This window comes from Apteryx mantelli, chromosome Z (assembly GCF_036417845.1).
Source record: "Apteryx mantelli isolate bAptMan1 chromosome Z, bAptMan1.hap1, whole genome shotgun sequence".
Lineage (NCBI taxonomy): Eukaryota > Metazoa > Chordata > Aves > Apterygiformes > Apterygidae > Apteryx > Apteryx mantelli.
The window spans coordinates 26,001,903-26,016,902 of record NC_090020.1 but is presented as its reverse complement, the minus strand read 5'-3'; the positions used below and the strand labels follow the sequence as shown (position 1 = coordinate 26,016,902).

General features: G+C 44.1%; 1 protein-coding gene across 1 annotated transcript in view; it reads right to left on the bottom strand.

Annotated features, from left to right (window-relative positions):
• The window catches only part of MAMDC2 (MAM domain containing 2), a 66,571-nt gene that overhangs the window by 18,757 nt on the left and 32,814 nt on the right, over window positions 1–15,000 (bottom strand). The window contains exons 5-8 of the mRNA XM_067316039.1: window positions 9,662–9,918; window positions 4,528–4,621; window positions 1,573–1,719; window positions 389–654 (exon numbers count right to left, since the gene is read on the bottom strand). Coding sequence (XP_067172140.1) covers window positions 389–654; window positions 1,573–1,719; window positions 4,528–4,621; window positions 9,662–9,918 — 764 coding nt within the window. The remainder of the gene's footprint in view (window positions 1–388; window positions 655–1,572; window positions 1,720–4,527; window positions 4,622–9,661; window positions 9,919–15,000) is intronic.

Genomic DNA, 15,000 nt, shown 5'->3' with positions numbered 1-15,000 from the left:
AATTCAGTAGGGTAATTGGAAATCTCATAGGAAACATAACAAAAAATGTGTATGGACATAGAGCCCAAGGCCAAGGCACAACCGCCTCCCGTTGTAAGTCATCAGCTGAAATCTGTATGAACACAACTACGCTCCAGGACACCAGGGCACTGCCCGCTGCCCTGGTCCCAGTATGATGCCTTCCTGCTGGGGCTCACTGAGAGCCAGATGGCGAAGACCTCCAGCCAGACCAACCCACGGCTCTGCTTGGGCACCTTTAATTCATTCTGCAGGTATGGCTCTCTCAGGATGAATGCCTTGGTAACATAGTTCTCAGGGAGGAAAAGGCAAGGGAAAGCCCCGTCCATGCCTTTGCAGAAAGAAACAAACGTGAAGAGTTGGCTCTTACCTTGCATGGCATAGGCTTTTTGAACGAGATTTCAGCTTGAGTCCAAACTCCCTTTGGAGAGTCCAAGACAGACCAGATTTTCTCTTGAACTACATGATTCTCCTCAAAGATATAAACAGCAAGAGTGCCACTCATTTTGAAAAACCCATATAAGGCATAATAAAAACGCAGGCAGTACTGCAAGTTTCCTGGCAGAGTAGGGCCATACAGCCGTCCAATATACCCAGGCAGTGATGTAAACTTTGTGTTCGCCAGCAAGTAATAACCTGTAAGACAGTGCAGTTACTGAGTATTTCTAATATACAATTTGCAAAGCTGATTTGCTATTAAAGCAGCTTCTGTTATTGCAGCAGACTTTGGTAGTAAAGACAATTTCTACTGGCAGGAAACAGATTATCACACTCTGTTTGAAAGGAAATAAGAATTTTTCTAAAAACATCCCTGCTGTTTTAAACTACACTGGCACACGGCTAAGTTATTAGAAGTGAGCATTTTTCAAATTTACATTGAAAAATGTTCTCCTTTGCAGCCTGCTGGCTTCACTGGAAACCTGACTTTCTTTCTAGGGTATCACTCCCAGAGCAAAGAATGAATGATGAGACACACAGCACATGCAGATTAATAACCATGAATATTCTACAAATAGGGATGTGTGAGAAGCACTACATCGGTGTGAAAGACATTTTCAGAACACATTAGCATGCTGTTCAAGTAGCAGTATGCTGTTTCACTATACAACACTTCAAAGTTTTCCCTCAAAAATGCAACTGTCCTAAGCCTGGAAGAGCTAAGAGTCCAGCATTCCTCCATATTAAAAGCAATGCATTAAACTACTAGTATATTTTCTTGCATGCTTTTGTGGGATCACATCTGCAGTGACTACAACTCAGTATAGCCCAGTGCAGTTGCTGTGATTTACAGCCCTGGGTGACCGCAGGAAGGACGCGCCTGCTGTGGCCTTCGGGCACGTTACGGGATGCCACAGGTGACCTCCCCATCATGGACAAGGCCAGGCACAGCCAGACTCCCAGACAGGACAGAGCGGTGTGCACTGATTTTTCATGGAGAGGAGCTGCAGTGAGGCAACCTAACCTATGTGCCAAAGACATTATTTAACAGAGTGAAGAACAGGTTAAACTTGATATCCAGTTTGACTCTTCTGATGAAAAGGAGTTTTGATTTACCAAACCCTGTAGTGTGATCTCCTGCTCTATACACATTACGCTTTACTTTCACTCTGCTCCATCCCGGGCCATCCTTGTGATCCTGGTAAAATTTACACAGATCTTCTTCAAAATTGCAGCTTGCCTCAGCAGGATTGAAAGAAATTCCTAAAAGATATATGCATATGTTCTGTTAGAAAAAGCACAGGATAATAGGCATAGGTATTTGAAGAATAAGTATGCCAAAGTATATTCTGTTTCATCTTTTTTTGCCCATGTTTAACAGCAGTGTGTATTACAGCAGACCAACATACACATGGATACATGGTACAAAGTCATGCTGATATCAAAATATCAGTTTTCTATCACAAGTGGATCTTATTTTCTTCTATTTTTGCCAGAGGGAGAAAAAAAATCCTCCTTCATAGTCCCTGTAAAAATAAATAAGCTGCATACATTAAAAGAAGATTCCTCCTTCAGGACATAATGCAGAAAGACATTCTGACATTTTTCATCCTGCTCCTTTCTTCAAAAGATATTTGGATAAAATGATTGTGAGTGTGAGAGTGTGTGTGTGTGTGTGTGTGTGCGCGCAGGCTTGTCATATTTAGTCACATTTAATTTTCAATTTAATTTCCAAGGGTATAACTTTCTAACATAAATATTTAATATTTTTTTAATTGCACTTTTCTCAAAAGCCTTTTGTAGTGATGTACAATGTGCATGCATATACATGTGGTACGTATGTAAGTCAAATAGCATTTGATTCCTGTGCTACTTCGTGGCCACTGACCTCTGGAGCTATGTATCACTCATCTTAGCACTGCATGTCACCACACAGAAGAAAACTGTACCATATATAGCGATGTTTATTAAAAGCTAAACTAATCCTCCCTAGCCCAGCTGATGGCTCTCTCGTTGAACTACTATGTGGAATACATAGATCAGAATTTGCTTTAGTCTGAAAACATTCCCCTTGTGAAAGTGCTTTTAAGCCAAACATTCCTACTCCTTTAAAAGCCGCATCAATCATGTGTACCAGTTGCCAAGGGAAAGGGGGGGATGCGACCCAGGTTGTTCACATGATTTTCAGCTGCGTCAGAAGTCAGGGCTCTCTACACCAGTGCACATGACCCACGCAGGGCTAACACTGCTGCGCAGAGGCTAACAGGGACTTCCCTGGCAAGGGCAGGAAAACATGCAGTTAACTTCAGGAGAAGCAAAATTTTGGCTTTGGAGAGATGCCTGGTCTCTTCACATAAGCCAAATGGAAGCAGCTGCCCTTGTGTCTTTCTCTGCCTTCAGAGAAAGAGATGGCAGCCCTGGACCTCCAGCTCTGCTCTCCTAGGCTCAAGAAAACACAGTCAGAGCACTACCTGACCCATGCAGCATCACACCCATCTTTTGAGTCATCCTTTGATGAGCAAGTTTAATACTCTGCTACATTTTCCCTCCCTTGGGCTAACATCCAGACCTTTGTTGACCACAACTTCTAGAAAAAATGAAAAAAACATAGTGCTGTAATATACAACAAAAGACTGTGGTCTTTTGCAGAAGAAGTCTTCAAAACAGCTGAGAAACCACCTACGGCCCAATGCAAGGAGAATGAACATCTGTCACTCTTGGACATCTCTACTTAAAACAGTTGAGGATGGAAATAGAAGATAAGTCTGAAGAATTAACCAGCAGCTAAACACAGTTCAACAAAATATCAAGCAAATGATTGGCATTCATTTCTCAAACAGAAAAAAAAAAAAACCTTCAAAACCAGAGTTAGTAGGCAAAGTTCTAGCCAAATTTATTGATTTAACTTATCAGAGTGGATCTGAATTTGAGCCTTGATATTGAGACTAGTGTGGGGTTGGGGCAGAAAATACTATAAAATAGCCCATAGCTCAAGATGGATAAGCCACCTGAGAATTAAGAGGGAAAACAGATATGAGCACACAGCTCCAGTCCATGGCACACTGCAAACATAACCCAGGATTTTTTTCACAAAACTAAGCTAATTGTTGCAAAACTAAGCAAAACCAGAACAGGCATTGAGAAGTTAATCAAACAAAAGTAGACTTACTAAACCAAGATTAGTGGATTAGTAATATACCTGGAATCTGCCTCCTGTTGATATTTGAACTGTGCAAATAAAGCTAGCAGATACTCCATGCCAATGAAAAAGTGCAAAAATCTCTTTCTCCTTGATCACTTGAAAGCATTGGCAGAAAAATCCAGTTTTGTGACCAGAAAGAATGAATGGGCTTGATCGAAAATCACTAATCTGCTTTTGACTTTTTGTTTATCATTAACACTAAAATCCAAGCAACTAGTACATAGCCAGTCCAGAGAATGCATTCACAAAAGACTAAGTCTGGTGTGCCTCTACACCAGAGGTGATGGGGATCCAGCTGTATTCTGCTGCTGTGAAAACCTAATAAATTGCTGGCAGACGCTCCACTCTCTGAGGTAAATAATACCACCTGGAATGGTGAGGATAGGAAGGCTCCTGTTCCCTACTTTGGTGCTGAAGAACATCTCAGCACATGTAGTATGAAAGAAGGTATCTCCTAGATTGGCAATAATTAAAAGGCTGGGAAAATTTGCTTCCTCATACGCTCACACCTGGAGAAATCTCTCTCTCTTTCTGAGACAGTCCTGCAAGTGGTGATTTGTTTAAATATCAGAGAGATGCAACTGCAGCATTCAACCCAATGTTGCAGTTGCAGGTCCCTGAGGCAAGGTCATTGGAGAAGAAGCATTAAGGACTGGTTTCTGGGTCAGCTGATCAAATAAATAGCATTAGTGTTATCTGTCTTATAACACCGTTTTGTTCCTAGGAGGAAGAGGATCTCAATAGCACTGGTCAGTTGAGAAGGCAGTATTTGCATGTCACTACAAAATATTACAGGTATTAAAATATGCAGTTCAAAGAGGCAAAGTATAGGGGAAAAAATGAATGTAAATAGCAATAAGAACTCATACCTGTCTGATTGCTGCAGTAAACTGGAGAGAAAGCAATGTCATCAAGGGCAACATAACCTCCTTTGGCACTGTTGAAAGCAACTTCAAATATCACCTGGAAATGATAATCATTTGTTATTCATCTACCATATAGCCAATAACATATGAAGTACATCTTTGTACTACTGAGTTCTGACCAGACAGCCCAGGCAGACTCCAGGGCAGCTCAGAGAGTACTGCAGGCATTGGGATGAATTGAATTATATCACTGACTAGTGATACAAATCACAGTCAGACCCTGGGGTCACATCTTTGTCCACTCAAACCTTAGGAAGAATCACGGGGAACACAGCTCTTCTACTACTTTAGGAGCCATCAGTATTAAAGGTGCAGTAAGATTACTATCACGAGACCATGCAAAGCCAGTACTTAGGGTTATTACTCTGCACTGACTATAACTTCAAAGTTGCCTGATTACTACTGTGTCTAGTATCTATCTGAACCAAGAGCTAAAAAAAAACCCATATGTAATACTCCACATGAACTGTCATTATCATATTAAGTTTTCTCTGAAGATAATATCTTCAGACACTGAAACCCATGCCTTGGCATCAGCTGGCAGGGAAGATTTTCTTTAAAAAGTTATAGTTAAGATAAAAACCAGAAAAGTTATTATTCTGTTTTGTTTACCACAAAACCAAACAATGTTTGTAGTCAGCCTTTCTCAAGAGATATTCCCAAGGTAAGTGGAAGACAGTCCATAATTCTTCAGGAAGTGTGTTAAAACTTATCTTAAGTATCAAAGCTCTGAGTTACAGGAAAACCTTGAGAAAAGGCCTGAATCACAAGGCAACCCCAGGGACAAAACAAGGATATAAAGACAAATGCTTCCAGAGTGAGAGCCCATTCAGTGAAGCAATGCCTGTGATGTCTCGCCTACAGATGAGAGACAAATTATGAGAGCTGCAAAAGAATCCCAACGCTTTTTTTAGCAGGACGAAAAAAAGAGAAAGACCCTTTTGAAGCTCAGCTGAAGTAAGTATAATTTTTTCTCTTATTTCTGTCCAATGGTCTCTAAAAATAACAATTATGCTATTAATAGCTGGATTACATGAAAAATCATGGGGCAGAACAAAGGCACAGAAGGAGGCCTACAGAAAGAACTGAATAAGGCAAGTCTTCAGATCTACTTTCTTCACATGGCATTCCTGATGGATTTTTTTTTCTTCCATGAATCTGTCTAATCACTTTTTGACTCATCAAAATAATGGTATTCATAATATGCTGCAGCAGTGAGTTCCACGGTTTAGTTATGCTATCTATGAAAAAATCTTCCTTCAGTTTATTTTAAACCTATTACCTGATCATTAAGAATTTGGGACAGCAATGGAAATTATGAGAAAGAGTAAATAGTTAAAAATTCTCCATCCCATTCATGACTTCTATGAACCTCTGCCATATTCTCCTTCATTTTCTTTACAGGTTGAAGTGTCTTCATTTATGTAACTTCTCTGTAGTTCTGATTATCCTCATCTCTCTCTTTTAGTTCTAGGATATCCTTTTTTAAATGAAAGGATTGGAGTTGTACACTCAACTGAAGACATGGGTATCCTGTGTATTTATTCAGTGGCATGGCATCTTCTATTTTGCTGTTTATTCCTTCACAAATAATTTCTAATATTCCAGATGGTTTTATGAAAGCCACTAAGAACTGAGATGATATTCTCACAAAATTAACTACAAGTGCTTATTAACTAATTTACAGCTATAGCACTAGGACTGTTTTTCCTTTTGCATGCTAGTTCATACTTATAGAACATTTAATTCATTTACCATTCAGTATTATGAGATCTTTCTGCAATTCTTTGTGGTTCTTTTTGTTTTTATTCTCTTTACTATTTTGAATAGTATCATCAGCAAACTCTGTCACCTCCCTACTTAAAATATATTGAAGGTAATTTAAAAACTCATAGGTAGATAAGCAGGAGAAACAAGAGCTTTGCATGCAGTCACAGAGCTGTGACATTGCTGGGATAATGGAGACATGGTGGAACACCTTGCACAACCGAGCGCTGCAATGGACGGATACAGGATCTTCAGGAGAGGCTGGCATGGGAGACGAGGAGAGGGGCTGCCCTCTGTGTGGAAGAGCAGCTTGGGTGTGTGGGGCTCTGGGTCCGGGTAAAAGTTTGTAAGGCCGGCTCAGAGGAGACACCACTAAGCATGGCATTGCGGTGGGCAAGTCTGACAGACTGCTGCCAAAGAGGGTGAGGAAGGGGATGAAGCTTTCTTTGGCCAACTCAAGGAAGTCTCTGTGCCACAGGCACCTATTCTCATTGGGGACTTTAACCTCCCTGACATCAGCTGGAAGGGCAACAGGGTGAGATGCAAGCAATCCAGGAGGTTTCTGGAGGGTATCATGGACAACTTCTTGATAATCAGGTACTGGGTGGGGCAACCAGGGGTGACGCACAGCTGGTGATGCACAGCTGGATCTGATATTCACTAACATGGAAGAACTGGTTGGGGATGTGGTAATCAGTGGCAGCCTTGGCTGTAGCAACCATAAAATAGTGGAGGTCAAGGTCCTGAAGGGAGTGAGGGAAGCAGTAGAGTGGCAGAGCTCAGACCCTTAACCTTAGGAGAGCAGCTTTTCACTTATACAGGGAGCTGGCAGGTGGGATCCCATCAGAGGCAACTCCAAGGGCCAAAGTGTCCAGAAGATCTGGTAGGTCTTTAAGGAGAGCATCCACCAAGCATAAAAACTGTCCCAATATTTGGCAAAACAAGGAGACATATCAGGAGGCCAGCTTCCTAATCAAGGAAGCCATGGCACAGCTCTAATGCAAAAAGCAGCAAACAGGAGGGGGAAACAAGAAGAAGCTACAAAGGAGAAAATGAGAAACACTGCCTGGGCATGTAGGTGTGGTGTCAGGAAAGTCAAAGTGCAGCTGGAGTCAAGACTTGCAAGGGACTTCAGGAAGAGCTTCCACGGCTACATTAGAGGTAAAAGACTGAACAAGGAAAAAACGTGCCCATTGCTGGATGGGGTGGGTGATTTAGTGATAGTGATCAGAGATAATGCTGAGGTGCTTGCTGCCTTCTCTGTCATCACCAGCAAGGGCTGCCAAGACTCTGTGCTTAGTGACAGGGCTCAGGGAGGAGAGAAGCCACCAGCCAGGGTGAGAATCAAGTCAGGGATTGCTCGCAAGTGAGGGCGCTGAGGGAGCTGTGGATGTCCTTGCAAGGTCACTATACACCAGCTTTGACAGGCTGTGGAGATCAGGGGAGGTCAACTGGAGAAAGGCTAACCTTGCACACATCTGCAAAACAGGGAAAAAAATCAATCTGAGGAACTGCAGGCTGGTCAGCATCACTTTTGGTCCCCGGGAAAATTATGGAGTGAGTCCTCTTGGAGCAAATTTTTGGGCACATGAGGGTGAAGGTGGTGATCAGGAACAGTCTGCATGGATTTACCAAGAGTAAACCATGCCTGACCAACCTGACTGTTTTCTGTGACAACGTCCAGATTTGCAAATGAAAGGAAAGCAGTAGTTGTCATTTACCTCCAATCTAGCAGGGCTTTCAATGCCATCTCCTACAATATTCTTGAATACAAGTTGTGACATTACAGTCTGTGTGAAAGGACAAGTAGATGGGTAAAAAACTGGTTGGATGGTCAGGCTCAGAGGTCTGTGGTTAATGGGTTGTACTCTACCATAAGGGCAGTAACAAGTGTGGTACCACAAGGGCTATTCCCCAAATAAACCTCTGTCTTAGGTTTTTGGGTGTTTATTTTTATTGATAATATCAACCAGTTTGCCTGATACGGAAATCATACTCAATCTGCAACCCTCTTGCACTCTGTATTCCTGTCATACTTAGGCAATTATACATAATTGTATATCACAACTAATAACTTGGCAATTTTATATGAGTTCCTTCAACATTCTTCTGTGAATAACATCTGGTGTTGATGATTTGTTACTATTCTTTTTACCCACTCTCCCACTGACATATCAATTTAAGATAGTTCCTTTAATTTCACTCCAGTAAAAAAAGCTCTAGTGTGGGAATTCTTCTCATGTCCTTCACAGAGCACACAGATGCAAAGGACTCATTTAGCTTTTCTGCTGTCATTCAGTATTTGCGCACTTCTATTACACCTTAATTAGACCCCCAGATTCTTAGACATCCTTTCTAATTCTGATGTGTTGCTAAAGGCTTTGTAATTAATTTTATTTCTTTAAAATATTATTCCTGCTCTTTCTTTACAGCCTGCAAGAGCTTACCATCTTTTCTATTCTTCTCATTTGGATACAACTTCTGCTTTTAGAATAACACCTTATTCATATCATAGCTTGCTTCACTTCCCTGTTTAACCATTCTAGCTTTTTCTTTTTCTTTTTTTTTCTTTTAAAGTCTTTTCAGATTGTTGTTACACATTCATTTCTAGCTTCAGATATGGTGTCTTTAAATGATTTCCATGATATCACCAAACTCTACACCTTGCTAGCTACTCCTGCTCTTCTCTTCCTATAGTTCCTGTAGTATAATTTGCTGTCAGATCTCAGCTCCTTTCCTACATGATCTGAAGTCTGTCTCAATGGATGACACATAAGTTGCAGCACATGCCTTATTCCAGTTTGTCTACCTACTTACCCTAATGTCCTGCATCACTCTAGGAATGTACAGAGGTGCCTCCAATACATAATCAATACTAAATCCAGCTCATCTCTCCTTCCTGGTGAAGAGTTTCCTGCTGGTAGAGTAACTGGGTTCATTTGATGGGTTCTATTCGTTAATAGATTTATTTGGTCACTGCCATTTCAGAGTGGGCTGAGAGAACCCTGACATTATTTAGCGGGAGCTAAAAGGTCTCGCACTAGTGGGACTCCACAACCTCCCACGGTGGCCTGTTCAAGTACTTCACCACTTGACCCCATCTTTGCTGAAAACCAAGCACTGGTATGAAAAGTGATTTCTCCTTGGCCTTTATGCAATGGCAAAGGAAGCAACCAATCACCAGTATCTTTATAACAATCTTTCAGATACTGGAAGGCTACTGCTGTGCTCCCCACTTGGTGTGGGAAAGCACTGATGTATGATGCAACCTGGAGGGCGTAACTGAGCTGTACAGGAATGATTGTTTTACCTCCATTGGGTATGGTGCATTGAAGTCAACTTCTGCTAAAGTCCAGTCTGCACTCAATGCACTTTCTGTTTTCCAGATCTCTTCATAAAAGCCACTCATATCTCTCAAGTAAACAGTAAAAACAATGTTACTCTCCTTCTTAAGTTGATAATAAAAAGATAAGCAGCCAGACATCGGGGCTGTTGTCTTTGGTGAGATTAGCTGGGCCACTTCCTGAAAATGTTTGACGTAAACGGAGTCCACATACATGTAGTGACCTAAAAGTATAAAAGAAACTTGGCATAAGGACACCATTTAAAGGACAACATTTAAAAGAAGTATCCACAGATGGCCAGGAACTAGTGTATCTCTACAACTTGGACAGCAATGGTTGGTTCCTAGAAAATTTTAGTAATTCTAAGCAACCTTTTTTTTTCTCCTTTCTCGCTATGGACAACCTACAGCTGTTTGGCTAAGACACCACAGGCAAAACAGTCAGTCTCAGCTCTTTCTCAAATCTTTATTTCAAAACTTTATAATAAAGAAAGTAATAAGCTCTCTGAATTTTTTTGGAGCCATTCATAAACGCAAAAATGCATTACAACTGAGTAAAATCCCTCCCTCACAACAGCTTAGTTTAGTATTTAATCTTTATCTTAGTGCTAACCTCCTCTGAAGTAAACTAAGTAAATGAACAAGACTCTAAGCCATGTGTTTCCTCATCTGTTTTAGTCTGCATTTCATTTAATATACCAAATGACTTGGCAGGTAATCTTTATTCTGTACATTTCACTGCACGTGTAATTCTGCTTCGTCTGTCTAGGATTTGATTTCTAAATGTCTTATCTTTACTGAATACTTTCTGTAAAAACTTTTTTTAAAAAAAGGCTTTGGGGAGTTGTTCATAAATGGCAAAATGCATTACAATTGAGTAAATTCCCTGCCCTCCAACAGTCAATATTACCTGCAGGATTTTCAAATGGTATAGATTCTCAGACTTATGCTGATTTGGGGAGAACTACCTTGATTTAAACAAGACATATGCATGTGCACAGTATGCTGTGCATCTATAGTTTCTTCCTCTTTTACACTCCCAGAAACACGGACTACACCATCAAACAATATCAGTTGATCAAACGAAAAATGTTGCTTCACAAACAGAAAACTTACTATAGGATGAAATTCTGAATTCACAGGCTACTTCAGCATTGACATTGCAGACTGTGTATTTAGGCTGGTACCTGCTTGTACTTGCATCCACACCCCTACAGCCCATTAATTAGCTAATACTGTTTTCAAACCTGGAGATTTCACTTCTTTTTTCATTCAAGCAGAACAAGAGAAAAGGGCTTGCCCAGCAGTAGGTCTCCTGCAGCCTGCCCATGGTCACAAGACTGTTGAAACTTCAGCGGTACTTGCCTCAGAAGTCAACGCTTCATTCTTCCTCTGCAGTTCTACTACATTTCACAGCTTAATTACAGCCTCCCTGACAAAGAGTTGAAGGGCTTCATAACACACTTCTTGCAGAAAGAAGGCTCTTCTGTGAATTTTGGTTTCTTGGGATCTTCTCGGTCCATGGTCAGCAGAGAGGATTTGGCATGAAATAGAAACAGTCTGGCCACCAGGAAACAGCTCCCTCCCAGTTGGCAGCTTTTGCTATCACATACAGTACTTTTTAATATATAGATCCGTTCTCAGCCATTGAAGTTGTGGTGAGTTAAACCTCCATCAAACTTTTTAAAAATTTTTAAAAGTGACTCATGGGAGGAGAAAGGCTCCTACTCCTCCCAAAGACTTGCAGCTGAAGAACAGGTTTAGTGCCCTCCAGGATGAGGAGGAGATGGGCATGGCTGCCAGGGAAGTACCTGGGACAACAGACCCTGTGCCCTGCCGGAACGCCCGGAAGAAGCGGCGGGTGATTGTTGTGGGGGACTCCCTGCTGCAGGGGATGGAGGCATCTATCTGCCGACCTGACCTCTTGTCTAGAGAGGTTTGTGGCCTACCGGGGGCTCGTGTGAGAGATGTCATGGAAAGACTGCCAAGGCTTGTCCATGCTTCGGACTATTACCCACTGCTGCTCTTCCATGTGGGTGCCAATGACACCAAGGGCAAACTGGAGACCATCAAGCAGGATTTCAGAGCTCTGGGGATGGTGGTCAAGGGTCTGGGAGCCCAGGTCATCTTCTCCTCAATCCTGCCAGTGAGGGGGATGGATGAGAGGAGGAGGAGACGGACTTTCCTAGTTATCAACTGGCTGCGCCGCTGGTGTTGGCAACAGGGTTTTGGTTTCTACGACCATGGGACCCTGTTTGAAGATCGACAACTGATGGCAAGAGATGGGATCCACCTCACGAGGCGGGGCACGCGGGTCTTTGCCAACAGGTTGGCCAAACTGGTAAGGAGGGCTTTAAACTAGGAAAGAGGGGGGAAGGGGAGAGTTATAGTGCCAGGGTAGTTGGCAAAAGACAGCTCAAGTCGGGATGCCTCTAGCAGGTGAATGCAGCCAGGGAAGTGCGCATGGGATGTGGCTATGGAGGACCCTCTTTTACCCCTCCTGGGAAACCTGCATGCTCGATCACCTCCCTGAAATGCCTGTACACCAATGCACGCAGCATGGGGAACAAACAGGAAGAACTAGAGATATGTGTGTGGTCGCAGGGCCATGATCTCATTGCCATTACAGAGACATGGTGGGATAGCTCACATGACTGGAGTGCTGCCATGGATGGCTACATGCTTTTAGGAAAGACAGGCCAGGAAAGCGAGGTGGTGGAGTTGCTCTTTATGTGAGAGAGCAACTGGAATGTATGGAGCTGTGCCTAGGGGTGGATGAAGAGCGAGTCGGGAGCTTATGGGTAAGGATTAAAGGGCAGGCTAGCATGGGTGACACTGTTGTGGGTGTTTACTACAGGCCACCTGATCAGGAAGAGGAAGTCGATGAGGCCTTCTACAGACAGCTGGAAGTAGCCTCACGATCCCAGGCCCTGGTTCTCATGGGGGACTTCAACCACCCTGATGTCTGCTGGAAAGACAACACAGCTAGGCACAGACAGTCCCGGAGGTTCCTGAAGAGCACTGGTGACAACTTCTTGACGCAGGTGGTGGAGGAGCCAACAAGCAGAGGTGTGCTGCTGGACCTCGTACTAACAAACACAGAAGGACTGGTTGGAGATGTGAAGGTTGGGGGCAGCCTTGGCTGCAGTGACCATGAGATCGTGGAGTTCAGTATCCTGCGAGGAGGCAGCAGGGCACCAAGTAGGATCGCAACCCTGGACTTCAGGAGAACAAACTTTGGCCTCTTCAGGGACCTACTTGGAGGAATCCCATGGGTGAGGGCCCTAGGAGGAAGGGGCGTTCAAGAGAGCTGGTTAATATTCAAACATCACTTCCTCCAGGCTCAAGAGCGGTGCATCCCTATGAGTAGGAAGTCAAGCAAAGGAGGCAGGAGACCTGCATGGATGAGCAAGGAGCTCCTGGCAAAACTCAAGCAGAAGGAAGTATACAGAAAGTGGAAAGGGGGACAGGCCACTTGGGAGGAATATAGGAACGTTGTCAGAGTATGCAGGGATGTGAGGAGGAAGGCTAAGGCCCGTTTGAAATTAAATCTGGCTAGAGATGTCAAGGACAGCAAGAAGGGCTTCTTCAAATACATCAGTAGCAAGAGGAAGGCTAGGGAAAATGTGGGGCCTTTGCTGAATGGGGTGGGTGCCCTGGTGACAAAGGATGCAGAGAAGGCAGAGTTACTGAATGCCGCCTTTGCTTCAGTCTTTACTGCTCAGGCCAGCCCTCAGGAACCGCAGACCCTGGAGGCAAGAGAGAAAGTCTGGAGAAAGGAAGACTTTTCCCGTGGTCGAGGAGGATCGGGTTAGAGATCATTTAAGCAAACTGGACATCCACAAATACATGGGCCCTGATGGGATGCACCCACGAGTGCTGAGGGAGCTGGCGGATGTCATTGCTAAGCCACTCTCCATCATCTTTGAAAGGTCATGGAGGACAGGAGAGGTGCCTGAAGACTGGAAGAAAGCCAATGTCACCCCAGTCTTCAAAAAGGGCAAGAAAGAGGACCTGGGAAACTACAGGCCAGTCAGCCTCACCTCCATCCCTGGAAAGGTGATGGAGCAGCTCATCCTGGAGGCCATCTCCAAACGTGGAGGAAAAGAAGGTGATCAGGAGTAGTCAGCATGGCTTCACCAAGGGGAAATCATGCCTAACCAATCTGATAGCCTTCTATGATGGAATGACTGGCTGGGTAGATGAGGGGAGAGCAGTGGATGTTGTCTCCCTTGACTTCAGCAAGGCTTTTGACACTGTCTCCCATAACATCCTCATAGGTAAGCTCAGGAAGTGCAGGACAGGTGAGCAGACAGTGAGGTGGATTGAGAACTGGCTGAATGGCAGAGCTCAGAGGGTTGTGATCAGCGGTGCAGAGTCTAGTTGGAGGCCTGTAGCTAGCGGTGTCCCCCAGGGGTCAGTCCTGGGTCCAGTCTTGTTCAACTTCTTCATCAATGACCTGGATGAAGGGACAGAGTGCACCCTCAGCAAGTTTGCTGACGATACAAAACTGGGAGGAGTGGCTGATACACCAGAGGGCTGTGCTGCCATTCAGAGAGACCTGGACAGGCTGGAGAGGTGGGCGGAGAGGAACCTCATGAAGTTCAACAAAGGGAAGTGCAGGGTCCTGCACCTGGGGAGGAATAACCCCATGCACCAGTACAGGTTGGGGGCTGACCTGCTGGAAAGCAGCTCTGCCGAGAAGGACCTGGGAGTGCTGGTGGACACCAAGTTAAGCATGAGGCAGCAATGTGTCCTTGTGGCCAAGAAGGCCAATGGTATCCTGGGCTGCATCAGGAAGAGTTTTGCCAGCAGGTTGAGGGAGGTGATCCTCCCCCTCTACTCAGCCCTGGTGAGGCCACATCTGGAGTACTGCGTCCAGTTCTGGGCTCCCCAGTACAAGAGGGATGTGGCACTACTGGAGCAAGTCCAGCGAAGGGCTACAAAGATGATTAGGGGACTGGAGCATCTCTCTTATGAGGAAAGGCTGAGAGAGCTGGGCCTGTTCATCCTGGAGAAGAGAAGGCTGAGAGGAGATCTTATCAACGTGTACAAGTATCTGAAGGGAGGGTGTCAAGAGGATGGGACCAGACTCTTTTCAGTGGTGCCAAGCGACAGGACGCGAGGCAACGGGCACAAACTGAAACACAGACGCTTCCATCTGAACATGAGAAAAAAACTTCTTCACTGTGAGGGTGACAGAGCACTGGCACAGGTTGCCCAGAGAGGTGGTGGAGTCTCCTTCTCTGGAGATATTCAAAACCCGCCTGGACGTGATCCTGTGCAATGTGCTCTAGGTGACCCTG